The sequence below is a fragment of the Engraulis encrasicolus genome, chromosome 6, assembly GCF_034702125.1.
Source record: "Engraulis encrasicolus isolate BLACKSEA-1 chromosome 6, IST_EnEncr_1.0, whole genome shotgun sequence".
NCBI lineage: Eukaryota > Metazoa > Chordata > Actinopteri > Clupeiformes > Engraulidae > Engraulis > Engraulis encrasicolus.
The window spans coordinates 10,736,157-10,757,682 of NC_085862.1; the positions used below are offsets into that span (position 1 = coordinate 10,736,157).

Here is a 21,526-nt window from a genome sequence, read left to right on the forward strand (position 1 = left end):
CGGCGTCCCCCCATGTCTTTTGGTTGTATCAGAATTGAGAAGCAATTCCTTGCACCAGTATGGTTGAAGGAGCAAGAGACATCATTTTCACCCATGGGTTGTGCATCATTCAGACCTCAAAATCATCAATACAATATATTTATAATGCAACACTGGGTAGAAATAAATCTTGTGATATTTTAGTATGCGACCTTTCTTGAGCTGTGACTTGTTTTTTTTTTTGGCCGGTCAGTGTAATATTAACAACAACAATACATTGCCAATGTAGTAAATGAGTGAACATTTCACACAGGGCCTGTCTGTGTCCATAAGGGGCAGGGGAATATTGCGCTGTTTGGGTGTTGCTGAAGATGGTGGTGGTGGTGGTGGTGGTGATGGTATTTGGGTTTTAAGGTAGATCATGTAATATTTTAGTGGTTTATTTCTAGAACATATGCTGCTCATTCACAAATCCAATTTTTATGAACATTTACCACCACTATCGCCACTGTTTCTAATTATTCATTATGACCTGGACATTTGCCTTTTTCATTCAACATGAAGGTGGACCTTATGTCTGAAATTTTGAATTACCAGTCACACTTATTGTGACTTATACTTATTGTACTTTGGTCAGACCAGTAAATACTTAATGTACTTTGGTCAGACCAGTAAATATGAGGGTAACCCGTTACTTGATGTGATGGTCTCATAACTGTGCCAACATAGTGTCATGACACAGTCATAGAAAAGCCATAAACGTTATGTCAGAAATGTTTTATGGTCTTATCGAAAGTTGACATTGTTTGGGCTGTCTGCCATAACCCAATGTCACTTAATGAGAATAGTCATAAAATGTTCATGACATGGACATAATATTTATGACACGTCCATGACTGTATCATGGCTCCGTCGTGTCATACGTATGATGCCGGCGTTAAGTAAAGTTTTACCAATTAGTTAACTATTTAGTAAATATTCATGAAAAACGCAAATTTATGAATGGGCTGCATACGTTTTTGAAAATAATCGTTTAACATCACATACTAGACCTTTTTAAAAGCCCTGGTGCACTAACCGCGGGGGCGAAGCAGCACAGTCTATCAGAGAGCTCCCTCCCTCTCTCGCTCTGAGAGAGATGCCCCTGCTCTGGGAGGATAATTGAATCTTCAGAGACTGAATGGACCCTGTTGTGACGGAAAGAGGTTGAAGAATTCTTGTTTTTTTTTTTTTTTATGGCATCCTCATGGCCTCGCGCGCCATCCTACGTACTTCCGGCAAGACACTTGGCTCCGCACTACGACTGGTACCTGTCTTCTGTGAAGCGATGTTGACCGGTAGGATTTGCGCCGGTGTTCTGACAAACGGTCCTACATTGTAATTTTATCCTACGGTAGGATGTTCTGTCAGACGTGTCTGTTAAACGGTCCTACATCGCCATAGATAGACGTCAGACATGTTTGTTCAACAACTTATAAGTTAAATCCTGATTTTTCCGCAAATGTCCTTCCTGCTTCCTGCAATCGCGTCAGATCAAACAAAGTCCAGAACATGAATACGAAATGGAAATGGTAGTATTATGGTATGGTCAGGACCAGGCTAGCATCCACACCCTTTGAGGTATTTCTTTGCAGCCTCATGTTAACCCCAATACTGTGAGCTCATTTGGACTCTGTCATTCTCTCACACCGTATTTGACAGACAGACAGACAGACTTCGCTGTAGCTGTTTTTTAACAGGCATTTGGCAGCTGTATTGTTTGTTTTCATCTCAGGATCTGTGCACTCACACACACATGTATGCACACACCCACACACATGTATGCACACACCCACAAGAAATAAGCTGTTGTCTTGTCTAAGAGACTTCTCTTGGATTTAGGATGGGACACAGACGTGCTTCTCTAGGGAGGCGTTGCCCATTTTATAGGACATATGTTTGCAAAAGGATTTGCATATTTTTGGCTGTAGTCAGTTCCACCCCTTCCACCCTGGTAGTGTGATCCACATTCCTAATCCGCGGTCCAACCATTTTTGGACCTGGTTCAAGCACCTTTTGTACACAGAAGTTGCATGCATTTTTAGTAAGAAGCATACATAAAGTTCTTTTAGGTCGCAACGTGTAATGCCAATGTCAAGAAGGATATCCACATGAAGAAGCACAATAGTGTGCAATACCTCGGTTGTCTTGCCCTGTCTGTTATACTGAGTGCTCAGTTGATTGATCTTGGCCTGTCCCACACCCTCAGACCTTTTGAAGGGACATGTTGCCCAGTTTAGAAGTCAAAGCTTCTATGTTCTGCATAAGGGCTTTCCCCCTGTAGAACATCTGCAGCGGAGTTTGAACTGTGATATTGAATGACCCAGCAGCGTTTCAACTGTATGCTTGCAGCAGCGTGCTTCCGGCTGACAGCTGAGCATGTCCCTGCAGTCTTCGGCTAATTCACTGCTCTAAATTTAACACGATGGCATGACCCTCTTGACCTGACAATGGCAACACAAGTGGCAACAGGGCCAGTGTGTTCTGCGCTGCTGTCTTTGTCACAAGTTATTTGGGCCAATTTCTCAACTTGATTTGTAAGGCTGGTCGACCCAATGCAAACTGCACTAGCCTGTGTGCGTGTGTGCGTGTTTCTGATAGTAGGCAAAGTCAATTTTCTTTGATCTGTGTAAATGTGTATCATCATACATTTCTCATGATCTAAAATCTCCATATTGTGTGGGTTTGTGTTGTGTGTGTTTTCTTCAGTAAGCCTGTTTTGTTTCATGGTGTTGGTAGTCTCACACATCACAGAAAAACTCACTTGTGCTATTGTGTGGAACATCACTGATATCTTGCTTAACCTCTTCAATAACTCTGTCAGTCTAAAACTGTCATGTTACTCCGGTGTATCAACAACATGCACACGGACACACACACACACACACACACACACACTTGGCACACGCACACACTTGGCACACACTTAATTTTGCATTAAGAGTAATGAAATAATATCTGGACACCAGTGTGTCCTTGTGCTAGTAATTGCGTTTGAGTTTCCTCTGCCCATGCACGTCAGTGCCGTAATCAGGCTGGATTAGCTTTGGCTGCCACAGGGGATCGGCCGTGCTCTGCCTTTTGATCCTGGGGCCCATTGTCTACTGTCGTGATAGCCACTTTTAGCAAAGTGAGTGTGCTGGGAACTATGGAACGGGTGACGATTGAGCTCTGATTCTCAGAAGTAACGTGTGTGTGTGTGTGTGTGTGTGTGTGTGTGTGTGTGTGTGTGTGTGTGTGTGTGTGTGTGTGTGTGTGTGTGTGTGTGTGTGTGTGTGTGTGTGTGTGTGTGTGTGTGTGGCGTGTGTGTGTGTGTGTGTGTGTGTGTGTGTGTGTGTGTGTGTGTGTGTGTGGCGTGTGTGTGTGTGTGTGTGTGTGTGGCGAGTGTGTGTGTGTGGCGAGTGTGGCGAGTGTGTGTGTGGCGTGTATGCGCGTGTAAGCAGTTTTGTGTGGCTACACAAGAGCGGTATACATTTGGAGCAACAGCTGCACCTTCGCAGGGTTCTTGTGATGGTACTAGAATGTCCTACTGCATCTAGCCATGCCTGCGCCCACCGCCCACGTCAAGGGTCATATATTGTGTGCGTGTGCGTGTGCGTGTGCGTGTGCGTGTGCGTGTGTGTGTGTGTGTGTGTGTGTGTGTGTGTGTGTGTGTGTGTGTGTGTGTGTGTGTGGTGTGTGCGTGTGCGTGCGTGCGTGCGTGCGTGCGTGTGTGCGTGCGTGCGTGCGTGTGTGCGTGCGTGTGTGTGTGAGTGCGTGCGTGCGTGCGTGCGTGTGCGTGTGTGTGTGCGCCAAGGGTCACACTCTATAGGGGGGTTTAGAGTCGCGCGTTCGCGGGGGTTCTGCACAGAGAATGAGCCACAGCGCCCCCCTGTGCAGCGACAAAACGAGCCCTGGCTGCAGTACACGCATGTTTCTCCCAGGCTGAAATGTCCGTGAGCTGAGCTATGCTTAAAGACGGTGATTGGTCAATGCGCTTACGGCAGTCCGGGGGGAACTCAGCCCTGATAGGTCAGTTGTGTTCTATTCTTCTACCCTACCGCGGAGGTTTGAAGGAAAACGAAAAACACGATGCAGATGACTTGGCAGGAAATCACTGGAGTTTACTTGACAGGGAGAAGAGAAACTGTTTTTTATTTCAGTAGTACAACTTCCAAAAAATCAATTAGAAATATCCATAAAAGGCCATCATGGAAATGATATGTTTGTAGTGTGGTAGTAGCAAAGAAGCCTCTTTGTTCTTTTGTAGTGTGGCAGCTAGCTCATTAAAAAAGGGTTCGCTAATGTCCTGTAGAGTTTGAATGGGTTTGGCTGACAGTTGCTAAGCTAGCTGTTAATTAGATAGGCTATCTATTGTATTTAAAAATGGCTTTTGTTTCATTTAACCACCTCAACTGTAAAACATGAATAAAGAGAGACTCTTGTATGCTATCATCCATGTCTAATTACGCCACAACTTTTTAAATTAATAGCAAGAAGCCTCTTTGTTGATACAGTATATAGTACAAGTAGTGTGGCTAGCTAGCTTCTAAAACAGGGTTCGCTAATGTCCTGTAGAGTTTGAATGGGTTTGGCTGACAGTTGCTAAGCTAGCTGTTAATATGGCCATTAGATGTATTGTATTTAAAACGGCTTTTGTTTGGCATTTTAACCACCTGAACTGTAAAACATGAATAAAGAGAGAATCTTGTATGCTATCATTCATATCTAATTACGCCACAACTTTTTAAATTAATAGCAAGAAGCCTCTTTGTTAGTGGTAGAATTACGTTTCAGGTGGCTAGTCAACTAGCTTTGAGTTTGTAATGACTGATTTAGCTGGCTAGCTACTACTAGGCCCCAGGTGTGAATGGCCATTCATGCTGTCTATTGTCTTTTAAAATGGCGTTTGTCTTGTATTTAATCTCATGTAGGCCTAGTACTTGACCAAAAATAAACTGATGTTGTACCATCTAATTATGCCCCAACTTTTAGAAGTAGGCTACTAGTGGAATATTACGTTTTACATAGCCAGCTGATTAGCTTTGTGATTCATTCTAGGGACTGGGCTCAACTGAATGAGTTAGTTCGCCCCCTGTTGTCACGGAGGTGAATTGACGTCATTAAAATCTCCTCCTCCCTCCCCCCTTGCCCCACTCTTGAATTTTCGGCGGGAAAAAAAAACACCACGCCCTTTCGCACGCATTCGTATGTAGGTCGACTATGAGGCAATACCCCCCGCTGACAGTACGTCTATGCTTTACCCCGCAATCGGCACCGCGTGACTATGCATCAGCCTTATGTGGTGTATATGGAGACCTGCTGTGAGAGTGGTAGAAGTGGGTTTGGGTGAGGAGTCCCCCTCGCCCGGCCCTGTCCTGCCCGTGCCCCTGCCCCTAACCCTTCCCCTGCTTGGTGTCACTGACTGCAGCTTGGACCCCCTGTCATCACCCCTATTCGTTCTCACCTCTCCACCATAGCAGAAAACACAGCTGTCTCCCCTATCAGTTGCTCTGGAAGCTACATTTATTTTCTAGTCAGTACGGTCCAGTTGATGGTGTGTAAGGGGAGTGCCAGAGATGCCGGATACTCTGGCTGGAGACGCTTGGCTTGGCCGTATGGGAATTCTCCCAGATTACCACTACTGAGGATTTGTCAGATGAGATCAAGTAAACAACAGGGGGCCACTGGCAGGATGATGGGCATTGGAGAGAGGCTACCTTGAGGCTACCTTGAAAGAGGCTACCACTTCCATCGTTATGATGAGCTCCACGTTCCCAAGGACCTGATTGCTGTCTCAGCAGCAGTCTCATCTCTCTGAAAGGATTCAGCACATTTTCTGCCCTTATGAAGAAAAGGAAGGAGAGAGCCGGCGTTCCTAGTCTGCGCCTGCAGTAAGAAGCAATGCCCTGCGGTTTTAACATGAAGCAAGACATTTTGATGATGTAACTGTATCAAAGACGTCTTTGTCATTCAGTGTTACGGACCCCTTCCACTGACTGTAACTGCAAAAAAACATGATTTTTAAATTGTTTCAAGTGAATGGATGACAGCCGAGGCTTTCATGAATTCCCTTTAACAATAATAAATGTTTTTTACAGTTACAGTCAGCAGAAGGCATCCGTTACACTGAATGACATTGCCATTTTGCACGTCTTTGACCCAACTGTAAGAACAGACTGTAACCGGCGGCAGTGGTAATGGCGGCAGATGTAAGGGATTTTGTATAGAAGAGCTAGCGTGATAAGTTGCAATAGCTTGGTTGGCGTCAAAAGCAAAGTTAAACTGCAGTTAAAAGTATGCTAATGAGCTATGACTCAGTTCGGTGGCAAAGACCATAATCTTTTTCCGCAATTGGTCTGTTCAGTCCATCAGATTTTTCAGCTTCTTTAAATCTTTTGTCGCCTGCAATCTGTTCTTACAGTAACGTTGTGCCTTTTGTGTCCTCACTCAACGTTTGTAGTTTTTTTTTTTTGTTCAGACAAATTCATGTTATTGCTTTGATCTTCTGTGATATGCAACTTGTCTGTGTATAGTAGGCTGCTTGTTTGGCTTCATTTAATGGTTTAATGGCAAATGGTGTATTATTTATTTAATCCTCAGCACTTATTTCTAACAGAACTAATATGAAGCTTACTTAAATTCACACTTCAATAAAGTTGATAGCCTAGCCACACACGCTGCAGTACAGCTTCCATCTGGTAGGGTTTGAAGTACTGTAACTCAGTGGGATTTTTTTAGAACATTTTTTTTTCTTTTGCCCAGCCACAGGTGTTCTGTGTGCCACTATAACATCCCTGTCCCCTTTGGCTGTGCTATTGCTAGTAAGCCACCTGTGATTGACAGCGGCAGGCTAGAGCTCCTTTTACAGCTCACCAGTGCAGTAGCAGCACCTACAAGGTCAATAAGAGGGAGGGAAAACACAGGAAGAAAAAAGTCCTGTGGAAAGAAGAACATGCTGTACAGTATATTGTGAGTGACTGTAGGCAGTTCCATAAATGCCAGCTTCACACTATCCTAATTGTAACGGATTCAGTTGACAGTATCTCATCAGTTAGCTACCATGCAACCATGTTTGGACAGTGTTCCAACAGCCATATAGCCTGATGCGTATGCTGCTTTAATATATTGTCGTTTCATGGCATGCACATGAATTAGCAATTAGCATACAGTATTTGCATATTCGCTCAATCCACAGTACTTGTTAAAATGTTCACCAAAATTGAACAGAAGTGGGTCTTTCCCCTCAACAAATTCCACAACCATTGTTTTTGTTTGGGCTGGAATTATTCAATTTTGGTAAAAGTCACTAATACATTCCACTGACTCCCCATAATGGGGTTCCTGATCCAAAACTGTTCGTCATGCTCCCTCACCGAGTTCCCGGGGGTAAATAAAATTGAGGAGAAGCACCAGGTGACACTAGCCTAGTTAGTGTCTTTATGCACGCAAGCCTTCAAATCACTTTACAGTGTATGCAGCACATTCACCCACACACTGGTGGCAGAGGCCGTCATGTAGGGTGCCAACCTTCCACCAGGAGCAATTTGGGGTTAAGTATCTAGCTCAAGGACACATTGGTGGGATCAGGCAGAACGGCACATGAACCTGCCACCTTCCAGTTCCAGAACAAGCTTCTCTACCCCCGGAGCCACCTACTGAGCCATTCCATTCACAGTGTAGGAGGTGTTCACAAGCTGTCTCCTTTGGACAGTAGAGATGAATGTCCATTCAAAGTAAGGCTTTCTTAACCCCTTAGCACAGCACTATGTCTCTCTGTAATGTCACAGCAATGTTGTTATGATGTAGATAAGCATTTTCAGCAAGTGAATAGGGTCACCGGCGACCCCTGCTGCAGTAAGAGGCTACACGAGTACTGTAGCTTCAATGCACAGTGACAAGTGTGAGATGTACGTATGTATTGTTGGCGTACTATTGTTATGCCCATAGCGTTATCTCAATCACTTGTCTTTCCCATAATGTGCACATAGATACCCCCCCTTCTCTCTGATGATGGAGCCCTATCTCACGCCTTTCGTAAAGTCTTCACGAAAATAATATATTAATTTTCGTGGTGCATTCACGTTATTGCCCGCCTTTCGTAAAGTCTTCACGAAAATAATAGATTAATTTTCACGCTGCCTATTCACTTGAATTGCCCCACTGCTGCTATGGTTATCCAAACGTCTGCAGGGGCGGGGAGGGGGTGCTGACAGAACACTGCTGATACACTCGGGACTCACTAATTCGACGCCTTTTCGGTACTTACGCCTTATGTCCCCTAAACCTAAACCTAACCCTAACCTTAACCCTAAACCTAACCCTAACCCTAACCTTAACCCTAACCTTAACCCTAACCTTGACCCTAAACCTAACCCTAAATTGCTTGTTTGAAATGTTTGATTACCATGTGACGGTAGGCTACCGAAAGGGCATCAAACTAGTGGGCAATTCAAGTGAATAGGCAGCGTGAAAATTAATCTATTATTTTCGTGAAGGCTTTACGAAAGGCGGGAAATAACGTGAATGCACCACGAAAATTAATCCATACTTCACGAAATGAGTGAGATACGGTTGGATGATGATGTCCAGTGGAGACATCTCATATTGGCTGACTGCAGGACGTTGCCCATTCCATCAAAGCTAAATTGCCCCTCAGATGTGTGGGGTCTGTGTGCTGCTAATGTTGTACAGACCTTGCAGTCCCTGGACCTGGAGTCTGGGCCAGTTGCTAATGGGCTCTCTGATGGCTAGGTTTTAATGGGCCTTCAGTATTTGGGCGACTACTTTAGGAGCAGGCTTCCTGTGCCACCATATGTCCTTGGCCAAAATGAAAAGGCAGTGTCAATATAGTGATGCTAATATGGGGCCCATGCCCCCATAATTCCTGCTCATAGAAAGTTGTTAATGAGAGCTGACGTTTCTAGATTTTTGCAACCACATCTGACAGAATGGGATCAGCACTAGAGGTTTTATCGCACTTTTCTTGCAGGGATGTCAAACTCTGGCCCGGGGGCCAAATTTGGCCCGCGGAGTCATTTTATTCGGCCCGCGAGATCATTTAAAATGTGAATTACAGTTGGCACATACACCATTAATGTATAGTGTAACAGAACTTGAACATGTCAAATGAACATCAAATTTGTTGTATCACAGGATGTGCAGGCACATTTGAACAGACAAATATGATGGGAAAGAGTGTATGTGAAATTTAACTATGAGTATGAAGTGCACAATTTTTTTTGAGTTCGGACCGCGACTTGGTACCAGATTTTGATTTTGGCCCTCAGTCAATTCGAGTTTGACACCCCTGGTCTACCACATCCCTTTTTAGCATGCAGGCAAATTCTTCCCTATCATCTGCCCTTTTCCTTCCTTCTTTCTTGCTTTCTTTCTTTCTCTCTCTCCCTCTCCCTCTCCCTCTCCCTCTCCCTCTCTCCCTCTCTCTCTCCCTCTCTATCTCTCTCTCTCCCTCTCTATCTCTCTCTCTCTCTCTCTCTCTCTCTCTCTCTCTCTCTCTCTCTCTCTCTCTCCCTCTCCCCCTCCCCCTCCCCCTCCCCCTCTCTCTCCCTCTCCCTCAGCCCTCTCCTTTTCTCTCTCTCTCACATATGCACACACTAGTACAGACACACAGGTATGCAAACAAAATGATGTGCTCCTTAATATGCACCTTTTGTGTACGTGCTCTCCCTCTCTCTAGTCCTCAGGACTTTGACAGTGTGTTTGAGAGCGATTTTGCCTGCTGAGCGAGCACCCTGTGTTTGCATCTCCCCTCCGGTCTCATCTTGCAGCAATGAGCCTAAACTGTATGACCACTGATGGCCGGGGCAATCTAAATCAAGTCTGCGGCACGGCGACTTTATGTATGATAGTACAGTGAAGATGGTGACAGGAAGTGAGTGGGGAGAGAGAGGCGGGGAAGGGCCGGCAAAGGATCCGGGCCGGGAATCGAACCCGGGTCAGCCGCATTGCAGGCGAGTGCCCTACCGGTTGGCCACGGCAGGGCCACACTTTTCTTTTTAGCCTACTTTTGGTGAGAAGCTCGTTTCTCAATAGTTTGCTCAATGGCTTTTAAATGGTTCCTTAGTAAAGTAGTACCTTCAATTGGTTGACTGTGAGGGAGGGTCTTCAGCATTGCAGTAGCCCAGTACTGTGTGATCCATGTAGTTCCAGTTGCACAGGGTCCATAACGCACGCTGTGCTGATGCGAGGGGCAATACCAGGGGGTGTTCACTCACGGAACTAGCTACTAGCCACAACTGGCTAACCCTAACCACGGGCCAGTGCAAAATGAATGGGTGTCAATGGAGTTTTCTACCATTATAATTTTTGTGATTTTTTAGAATTTTTTGTCCTGAAATATTAATGTTAAGTTCGAAGCTAGAAATAATAAGACCCCATTTGAGTAGCGTTTCGATTATTTTGCGCCACTAGATTATTATATACTGGGTCACAAAGCTCAAATTTTATGGGGCCAAACCCATAAACATTAGCGCGATGCTAGCGGGTACAGGTTGAAATCTTCTAACCTGCTGTAAAACTACACACCTGAACGATTTGTCAATACAGCCTATTGTTAAACAACAGTCATAGTGCTTACCAGGAATGTTTTGTTGATAACATTTGTGACTGGAAATCGCAGTAGCAATGTATTTAGCATATGGGTTCCCCTTTCCATTCCATACATTTTCCCACATGAAGGACTGAACTACGCTCGCCAACTAGTGGACACTCCATAGTTACTGCAGTATGCATGCAAATACAATGGGAACCAATGAGACTGAACCTTCTCCCGGTTAGAGATTCTCTGGCAATAACCTCGTCTGCATGCTGCTCTCCTTGGTATTAACATCAGACTAACATGGTGAAACCAGAGCCTTGTGCATTACATCCGTTTGCTTTCCTGCGTACATTTTTGGTACACCAAGAAATGGGACACGTTCTTCTCTTCTTAACTTCACTCCTGTAATCCATGTTTTGCCTTTATTCTCTCACTGATCATTGTGCTCAAAAATCCATTATTGAATGGAGCTGTAGTTGGTGTTAACAACATGGTGAAATCAGATTCTGGTGCATTACCGTCATATAGTGTGCTGTGCGGGTTCTTCTTCTCTTCGCCTCACCCCTGTAAACAATGACTTTGCCTCTATTCTCTCTCCCTCTCTGCTTGTTGTGCTTAAAAGGAATCCGTCATGGCATGTATTTGATTGCGCGGCTCCCCTTGATATTAACATCAGACTAACGTGGGCCTTTTGCAATTCCCGTCAGTGCAAACCGTGCATGTGTGGGGCTGAATTTCACTGCAAGCAATGTGACGTACATCTCCTTTTTGCCTGACTTCTGTTAAAGAATATTTTGGCCTGTATTCTCTCTATCTATCTGCTCGCTGTGCTCAAAAAAATTCCATCGTAGAATCTGGCCGACCGCGCAGCTCCGCTGCCATGGTAACAGCAGTCTCCTCCAGCAGCTGTTGTCGCCCGCCTCCCCCCCTCCCTCTCGCAGGGCACGAGAGGAGCCGGCATCCGCCCCAGTGCTGCTGGGACTGGCACACGGGGCCAACCCCTTCCCTTGGAGGTAAGGTGACCCCCCTCTGGTGGTGGGAGAGACGGTGCGCCTGCCCATGTCTATGACCTTGTCTGTGTGTGTGTGTGTGGGGGGGGGGGGGGGGGGGGGGGGAGGGAGAGGGATTGTGTGTGTGTGTGTGTCAGTGTGCAAGGTCAGGATTGCATTGTTGGAAGCACAGATCCAACTGGATGTCCTTGTCATAAGTTTCATAACAAGCATAGCACCTGACAAGGACATGGCCAGTGCTGTAGAACAGTTCATTAGAGTCTAAGTAAAGGTAACAGGGCATACACACAGCTTGTGTTTGCCTTTTAGAACTGTAAATGACTTACAGTGAGTCCAATATGTATTTGATCCCTTGCTGATTTTGTTGGTTTGCCTACTAACAAAGACATGATCAGTCAATACATGTTATGATAATATGTATTCTAATATGGAGAGACAGAATATCAAAAAGAAAATCCAGAAATTAACTTAAGAGAATATATATTAATTTATTTCCATTTCATCGAGCAAAATAAGTATTTGATCCCCTGCCAACTGATAACAGTTCCGGGCCCACAGACCAGATGGGCACTTCCGATCAACTTGTCATCTGAATTAAAGACACCTGTACATACTAATATGCATAAAAGACACATTGAATCAGCAGAATCAGTCCATAGTATGAGTGAATCAGTCACACTCCAACCTCACCAGCATGGGAAAGACCAAAGAGCGGTCAAATGATATCAGGGACAAGATTTTAAACCTGAACAAAGATTAAATGGGCTGCAAAGCCAGAAGAAAGAGACTGGGTATTAATGACCCAACTGTTGATGCATTTCTTCCAAAATGTGAGGAATACAAAATGACTATCCATCAGCCTGTCTGGGGTTTTATACAAGATTTGACCTTTTGTAGGGATTTGATAATCATGAGAACAGAAAGAAAGCACCCTAGACCTGTACGGGATGAACTAGGCAATGATATAAAAGCTACTGGGACCAAAATCACTGAGAAAACTACTGGTAGCACTTAATGCCACAGAGGTTTAAAATCCTGTAGTGCACACATGGTACCTCTACTTCAGAAGGAACTTATGCAGTCCCACCTGAGGTTTGCCAACGGGCATCAGACTGGTTTAGGATATGATAAGGAGGTACTGTAGTCAGATGAAACCAAATCAAGCTGTTTGGCATTAACACAATTCAATGTGTTTTGAGAAAGAGAACTGCTGTCTATGATCCCAAGAACACCCTCCTCACCCATCATGCATGAAAGTGGTGTCATTATGGTTTGAGGGTGTTTGTCTGGCCAAGGCACAGGACAACTTCACATCATCAACGAATGGATGGAGGGAGACATGTGATGTGCAATCCTGAGTGCAAACGTCCTTCCCTCCTCCACTACACTGAAGGTGGGCCATTTTTGGATCTCCCAACATGACAATAATACACAACATACAGTCAAAGCAACGAAGGAGTGGCTCAATAAGAAGCATATTAAAGTAGTGAAGTGGCCTAGACAGTCTCCCTATAGTAATTCTATGGAGGGAACTGAACCTCCCATTTGCCAAGCTACAGCCACAAACTATTAATGTTTTAGAGATACTCTGCAAAGAAAAATGGCCAAAAATCGTTTCTACTATATGCACAAACATTGTCATCAACTAAAAGAAGCATCTGACCTCAGTGCTAGACAACTAGGGCTTTGCCACAAAGCACTTTATCTTCTTTAGCTAGAGGGGTCAAATACTTATTTGCCTAAATTAAATACAAATAAATTAAAATATATTATTTTAAGCTATTTTCTGGAATTTCTTTTTGATATTTTGTCTCTTCATGTTTGAATACATATTATCATAAATTTATAGACTGATCATGTCTTTATAAGTGGGCAAACCGGCAAAATCAGCAAGGGATCAAATACATATTGGACTCACTGTAATTCATGGTATCAAGAAAACTTAATCATGAGCATCTGAGAGGGTGTATCTTTGTCTTGCAGTCTTTGTTTTGTTCTGACAGGCAGGCAGTGATTTATTGTTAAGACTGGTGTGTGCTGGTTATGGGCAAAATAGGTAAATGTTATACTTTTATACTCTGTTATGTCTGCAAAAAAAACAACATTTACAGTGTTGCCTTTGATACAGTACACCTGTGGCACAGTAGCATTTTATGCGCTAATTATTTTTGTAATAACATAATGCCAAACTGTATTTGTAAGTTAATCCTCAATTCATATGAGAAGTAGTTTAAAGTGTTAGAGCAAGAAAATGCAACAAAGCCTATGTTGTGCCAGAACAACTTGGATGAGGGAGAACCGGTTGGTGTTGGTCTGTTTAAATCAACTAAGCTCAAAATTTGAGCTGCATTCTGTTTGAAATGACCTCACTGCTGGTGAAATTCATCCCATCATGTCATTTACTCTTTGACTCTCCAGTTCTCCACCACTGGTGACATTACACCAGTCGATTGAATTGAAGTGTGTGTGTGTGTGTGTGTGTGTGCGTGCGTGCGTGCGTGCGTGCGTGTGTGTGTGCGCGCGCATGTGTATGTGTGAGCTTACCTGATTTTGAATTGTGGATTGAGTGTGTGAGACACTTTCATCTCTGCTGGATTTTTTTAAGGCTGACGATAACGTTGGGTAAGGCAATTGTGATTATACAGGCAGAAAGGGTTACCTGCTTTGATCCTGTAGATGGGAACCAGAGTGATTCAAAGGGTGCCAACAACCTCCCCAATCAGCCCTGTGGGGTGTGTTCACCTTATATAATATTTATATTATGATGGTTAGGCTGGCCTGGCCTGGCCTTAAAGTTTTGTGTACTATAACTCCAAATGACTTGTTCAACCAGATCTGGCTTTGATTTCTGACAGAGCACCACCCCAGAAAGAACACAGTTTTATAACAATGGCCACTCCCACAACAAAACCAAAGCATGGTGGAGAATAAAATTGAATCTTGGTGGGCGGAGAACACTGAAATTTCCCTTTAATACAAAATACCCACCATGCTGAAAACTAATGAGCATTCGTTAAAGGGACACTGTGTGAGATTTTTAGTTGTTTATTTCCAGAATTCATGCTGCCCATTCACTAATGTTACCTTTTTCATGAATACTTACCACCAGCATCAAATTCTAAGTATTCATTATGACTGGAAAAATTGCACTTTTCATACATGAAAAGGGGATCTTCTCCATGGTCTGCCATTTTGAATTTCCAAAAATAGCCATTTCTAGCTGCAAAAATGACTATACTTGGACCATACTAGCAAATATTTGTTTATTACTCAGTAAACGTTCATGTAAAGATCAAATTTGGTAATAGGCAGCCCAGTTTCAATGAGCAGCATAGTTGCAGTACCTTTTTTGACAATTTCCTGCACAGTGTCCCTTTAAATAATAGTGATTAAAATATTTGAGCTGAGATTTTTTGAAGCATTGTGTCTATTTTTGGCTGCTGTGTTAAAAATGTGTCAAACAGAATGTCCTCATTCTCTAAGCCGATGTTTTGTTCATTCAATTTGCGCCCATGACAACCAAACTGAAGACTATCCGTCAGGAAGAGCACAGTAGCTCAGGCAAGGCGTTCGAGACCTTAGAGCAGTGTTTCCCAACCAGGGGTACGTGTACCACTAGGGGTACGCGAGCACACTGCAGGGGGTACTTGGAAACATGTACATTTATCAAATACATGTAGCTCAGTTACATTGGGATGGAGAAAGCGGTATAGAACTTGACTTAAGGGGTACTCATGGCACAACGAAAAGGCTTGGGGGTACACAAGACAAAAAAGGTTGGGAAACACTGCCTTAGAGGAAGGGAGAAAGAGAGAGAGAGATGGGTAGGGTGGGGAAATGACCCTGGCTAGATTTTAACTGAACAATTGTTGTTTTTTTTGTTTGTTTCAACTGTTAGGCTTTGTTAAGGAATTGAAAGGTCTGTTTGATGATGTGACAAGTTTGTGATGGTAGTGAGAATGAATTCCACCTTGGGCACAATAAAACTCTATCTATCTATCCTATCTATCTATCTATCTATCTATCTATCTATCTATCTATCCTATCTATCTATCTATCTATCTATCTATCTATCTATCTATCTATCTATCTATCTATCTATCTATCTATCTATCTATCTATCTATCTATCTATCTATCTATCTATCTATCTATCTATCTATCTATCTAATTTCAATGAGCTGAACAGTCATTTGCTAGCATGGGCAGGAAACAATATACCTTTTGAGGGGTGAGTATTTGCAAGTATAGTGAGCCTCACAAAGTGTGCAGAAAATAAAAGTGTTTGCTTCTGAGGAAGCGTTACAACAACGGTGGGACAATGGTAATCGCATGAGTTTGCCACAAAAAGCTATCCTAGGTTACGGTCTGTCAACCTAATGTCAGATGGCAGTTCCATCTAAGAAGCAGCTCCCTCCTTCCACCCCACATGCACACACGCACGCGCACACGCGCACACACACACACGCACACACACACACACACCATATTTTGGCCAAGGCAAGGTGACACTGTGCTGTCATGCATGGTCGCTTATGTTTCCACCCCCTTGGTAATACACACAGCATGTCTGGCTAGTGCCACTCTCTCTCTCTCTCTCGCGCTCTCTCTCTCTCTCTCTCTCTCTCTCTCTCTCTCTCTCTCTCTCTCTCTCTCTCTCTCTCTCTCTCTCTCTCTCTCTCTCTCTCTCTCTCTCTCTCTCTGAGGTGTTGGCCCAGAACTGTCACGCTATCCACCAGCTGCGGTTCTGTTATCTCTCTCTCGTCCCCTCCTTCCCCCCTTCCTTCCCATGTCCTGTTCTCCTGAGTTCTGTCCATCTCCATCTCCCTCTTATATATTACATTCCTCTTGTTAGTGGTCATTAATTTGTCGGTTCCCTGTGTCTCCTCCAACCCTGTCTAGAAGTCATAGGAATAGTGCTCTCTATGTTTTTGTCTTTTGATTTATTTGAATCCTTGAAAAACTATTTTGTAAGGCATTTATATTTGTATGGTTATTAAACTGAAATGTGATGCATGTATTTGGAATTAGGACCCCAGGAAGACTAGCGAACTGCTATGGCATAAGCTAATGGGGATCCTTTAATAAAATAATAATTTTAAAAAATGTAGCTCTTGGCTGTGTTGGACACACATGTATTGTTGTGTGAATGAAGGCTGGGTTGGCCAGATTTGTGGTGTGCTCGCCTCTCATGCTGACTCCTGTGGGAACCTATGTCAAGTCCATTTAGTGAATGCTAGCATGCATGCGACCCTCACATGTTATGATAGGTGTGTGTGCGTGTGCGTGCGTGCGTGTGTTGTGAACTGTAAAGGGCTGAGCAGCATGTGTGATGACGACTAGGAGAGGGAGGGAGGAGGAGAGGGGCAGGCAGGAGAGGGGAGGGGGAGGCTGGCAGTTGCGAGCGAGCCTGTAAGAGAGTAGTAGGGAGGGAGCTTGAGTGAAAGGGGGAGAAGAGGGGAGAGTGCAAAGGAAAGAGGAAGAGAGAGAGAGAGAGAGAGAGAGAGATAAGAGAGTGCAGGAGAGCGACTTGAGGGATGGAAGCAGAAAGCTAGATAGGAGCAGTAACTGTAGCAGCATCGAGGGTTGCAGCAGCAGCAGTGGCAGTGGCAGTTGTCCCCTTGCTATAACAGACAGCTTGCCACCGCCGGCATCTGACTTTCTCTCGCACACGACAAACCCGTCACCGCATGCTGGTTGGTTGCTAGTTTGGCCAGTGAGGGGTGTGTGTGCGTGGCGCGTGCAGTGCAGTGCAGTACAGTGCAGTGCGTATGTATCTGACAGCCATGCCTGAGTCGAGTGGAGACCATGTCTGACTCCTTCTGGACCGTGCTCTCCAATTTCTCACTGCCAGAGAGAAGCATGCTGCGACGTTCCAAGAGGTACAGCTCTCTCCATCTGTCTCTCTCTCTTTCTCTCTTTGTGTGTCTCTCTCTTTCTCTCAGTCTCTCTCTCTGTCTCTCTCTTCTCCTGGTGATCCTTTGCCCTTGTTGCTCACTGCTCACTGCCCTGAGCACTTTGTCATGTAGGAATTCATTAGCAGTGGGAGTCAGGTAACTAGATTTCGCTCGTCATGTGGGGATGACACAGAACGACGTTTGTAGGGACACGCGTGCATCACATGATCGTACGTGTCCTGTGTTTGTATGCTCTTATTGTGTTTCTATTTGGCTGCGTCTCCTCATGCGTATCCTGATGTCCTCATTTGGAGAATCTAGCTGTGATGCAACTCCGCATTGCTTATCATTGTGCTGTGTCCTGTCCACACCTGTCGTGCCAATACCACTTCTCTCAGTTCTTCTGCTTACTGAAGAGGTGTTTTGGATGATTATGTAGTCTTGCGTGCATTACATTTCTTTGCATTTAACTGTTTGTTAGTGTCTCTCTCTCTCTCTCTCTCTCTCTCTCTCTCTCTCTCTCTCTCTCTCTCTCTCTCTCTCTCTCTCTCTCTCTCTCTCTCTCTCTCACCTGCTGCAGCTAGGTGTGTTGACAAGTATGCTTTGCATTTAACTGTGTGTTAGTAAGTAGTCTTACGTGCATTACATCTCTTTGCATTTAACTGTTTGTTAGTCTCTCTCTCTCTCTCTCTCTCTCTCTCTCTCTCTCTCTCTCTCTCTCTCTCTCTCTCTCTCTCTCTCTCTCTCTCTCTCTCTCTCTCTCTCTCTCTCTCTCTCTCTCTCTCTCTCTCTCTACCTGCTGCAGCTAGCTGTGTAGTCAGGGAAAGAGCTCCTGCTTAGCTGCATAGCAACAGCACTTGGCTCCAGATTTCTATGTGGATGAGCAATATGACTCGTATGTGGCAGACTACTTACTGTAGCGCCCACCCACCCCTCTTCTCCTGTGTCTTTCACTGGCTTGTGCTTCTTTCTTCCCATCCAACACAAGACGCAACATCTTTAAAGGATGTCACTGGCAGATTATTTGACCTCTTATCTCTTGTGATCGTCTTCCTCTGTGATCAAGTCACAAGCTTAATATTTTGAGGTTGTCCATGTCCACATGCTGTCCTGTATCTGCCTTCCCCCGGCCCTAACTCCATTCTGACCTATGGATGGGAACTGGCATTGACGATACACAAGCCACAATACAATACTGCCCCGATGTATTGCGATACATGTGTTGTCGTGATGCATTGATCAACATACTTCAGTAGGCTAAATGTGTAAAAGTAGGTCTTGAATACCATCTCATCACATCTCATCACAACTGAATGAAAACCAACAGGTCTGGAAGGTGTTTTTTTTTGTAGATGCCCGCAAACCATTTAATCAATGTTTTTTTTTGCTTAATTGTATTTTCTCCAGAATTATTTTTTGGTCATGAATCAATGTAGTATATTATGAAAAGTAGTGTTGTGACATCTTGTCATGATTATTTTTTGCACAGCCCTATCTGAACCGTGCGTGTGTGTGCGCGTGTGTGCTCGCTCCCTCGCCTCACTGCAGTGCAACCTGGGAGATCTGTGTCCTGCGATGCCACCTGGCTGGTTATTTTAATTAGGTCAGGGAGGGAGGGAGGCCAATGTGTGTCTGCAGGGTAGTGAAAACTGTGACACTTCAGGAGTCTTCAGGAAGCCTTGAACCATGCTGTGCTCGTATGCTGACTCTGGATCATTCAATGGTTTATTATTGCTAGTGCTCTCTGGCCAACAGATTGGAAAATGGAACCAATGTTTTTTTGTCAAAATCACACCAGTGGTTAAATGTGTGCACTGTGCATGGTAGACATTTGTGGTGGAAAAGCGCTCAGTTTTTCAGCGGATAAGACCTCCTTGAGACTGTTGTCTGTTGTTCTGTTCTGCTGCCCCACCCCCTGCTGAATGTAAAAATGGATGTCACACTGTGTTCACAGTTCAACACTTGAATGCCCCCCCCCCTCCCCCCTCTCTCTCTCTCTCTCTCTCTCTCTCTCTCTCTCTCTCTCTCTCTCTCTCTCTCTCTCTCTCACAGACACACACAGACATACACACAAAGCTGCTCATGTCAAGTAGACTCTGTCTGTGGTGCCTGCCCATCACATGGCCATGGATACACCCTGAGCCCCTTACCTTACGTGGGCTTAGAGGAGAGACGGCCAGCAGCAGGAGCAGCTCGCCTGCCTCCTGGGTAAAGAAACTAAACCCTGGCTCTCAACAGCCATATTGATTGGCCTGTGTTACGGACACGAGGACAACCGCTGTGAAATAAATACCACTTAGCTATTGGCGTTTCTGACGGACGGATTCCTCTCAAAGATAAGGGAGCGGAGCAGCAGCGAGCAAATGATGTTCCTCATATAATTCAGTTTTCACTGTTCCAGATAGAGGTATATTCAGCTATGTTTATTTAGGTAGTGGGGATGAGTGATGTATGTCTGTGCATTTAGTGATGCTCTATTGCTCAAGAAGCTATAACCCTGACTTTTCAGCAAGTCCACCTTTTCTCGGTGCCGTCCATCCTCTTTTCTCTGTTGACCTTTTTGGGGGTCCATTAGCCTGCGTGTCTCTTTCTTTCCATCCTTTTTGGCCCCTTTCTTCTTGCTCCCTCTCTGTCTGGTTGTCTGCATTATTAATGAGTGTCAGTCGAGGATGAGAGAGAGCCACCCTGTGAACAGCCACCTGTCTCAGAGATTCATCATTAGCCATCACACACGCATGGACACACACACGCGCACATGCGCGCACACACGCACGCACGCACGCATGCAATATGCGCACGCACGCAATGCACGCACGCACAGGCGCACGTAATACACACACACACACACACACACACACACACACACACACACACACACACACACACACACACACACACACACACACACACACACACACACACACATTCTGAGTTATTCTGACATTTATGAATCACATTCATAGCGTTTTGCATTAAAGCACAAACAGCTCCGTATATCATTTATGACATCCTCATAGTTCCTGGCGCTCATATCACAAACATGCATACAGTAACGATATGGTGCTGCCAGCAGTGAGGAGCTGAAGACAAATGCAGTGAGCTTGATGACTCATACTGCCTGTTTGTTTCTTGACCTATATCCTCCAAGTCATCAGTATCATGTAATGTGCTTTCAGAGGCTTTTGAAAATTGTTTTTGCCTCTAACGTTTTTACTCATGCACATTAGAAAAATATTGTTTGCAGTATTATCCCCAAGTAGCCTGACATTAAATATAAGATATGGTAATGCTGAAAGAAAGAGGTTGTTACTCTGGCATCGGTAAGGAAAACCTAAGTAGCCGAGCACTACTGCTTTTCTGATCTCAATAATGTCCATGTATTGCCCTCATCCATACAGTATGATTGTCGTAACTTGATTGACCACCCAGCACAGTACATCCCTCTTTTTTTAATGCTGCTTTCATCATCACTATTGGTTAGTAAGTTTGCACGGTCTAGGGCAAATTTTCGTCGCAATTATTTATACCAACTCTGTATACATGAAAACTAAAGTGTACACACAATTAGTCCTATATCCCTCAAAAGAAAAACATTGGACATGCATAGATTGCTGCACTGAATATTGCCCTGCCATTGCAGATATTTCAGCTCCAACAGCACAGGGACTTGCAGTATGTCTCTGTGGTTGAGACTGAGGGATCAACTTCAAGGCTGTGTTTGCGTCAGTGGATTGAAGTATCATTCGGCCGTCTGAGGAGGAATATTGTCATTCATCTCGACCTTGACTTGCACAGCAGAAAGAGGATTTTAATTTCCCTCTATGCTCCTTTGTTACCTCCCTGCTGTGTGTGTGTGAGTGCGTGCGTGCGTGTGTGTGTGCGTGCGTGCGTGCGTGTGTGTTTTTGTGTCGACATCCTGACGACCTGTAGGCGTAGCTGCTGGAGCCTGTGCATGTTAAAATCCCCGTGCAGAGACAGCGGGACGGGAAGGTTGAGTGATGAGAACAGGCATGTTTACTCTGCATCAGCAACTTCCCTCGCTCACTGTTTTGGGTGCGGTGC

The 21,526-nt window shown here is 44.6% G+C and overlaps 1 protein-coding gene across 9 annotated transcripts in view; it reads left to right on the forward strand.

The window, feature by feature from the left end:
- The window catches only part of mast2 (microtubule associated serine/threonine kinase 2), a 148,200-nt gene that overhangs the window by 74,211 nt on the left and 52,463 nt on the right, over positions 1-21,526 (forward strand). For 3 of the 9 annotated variants that reach the window (XM_063200621.1, XM_063200622.1, XM_063200626.1), the window contains one exon: positions 11,410-11,571. The exons of 4 other annotated variants lie outside the window; for them this stretch is intronic. In XM_063200621.1, the coding sequence (XP_063056691.1) occupies positions 11,410-11,571 (162 nt within the window). Of the gene's footprint in view, positions 1-5,302; positions 5,892-11,409; positions 11,572-17,130; positions 17,450-21,526 lie in introns of those variants that run through there. 2 more of the 9 variants (XM_063200627.1, XM_063200628.1) reach the window with 2 other exon arrangements.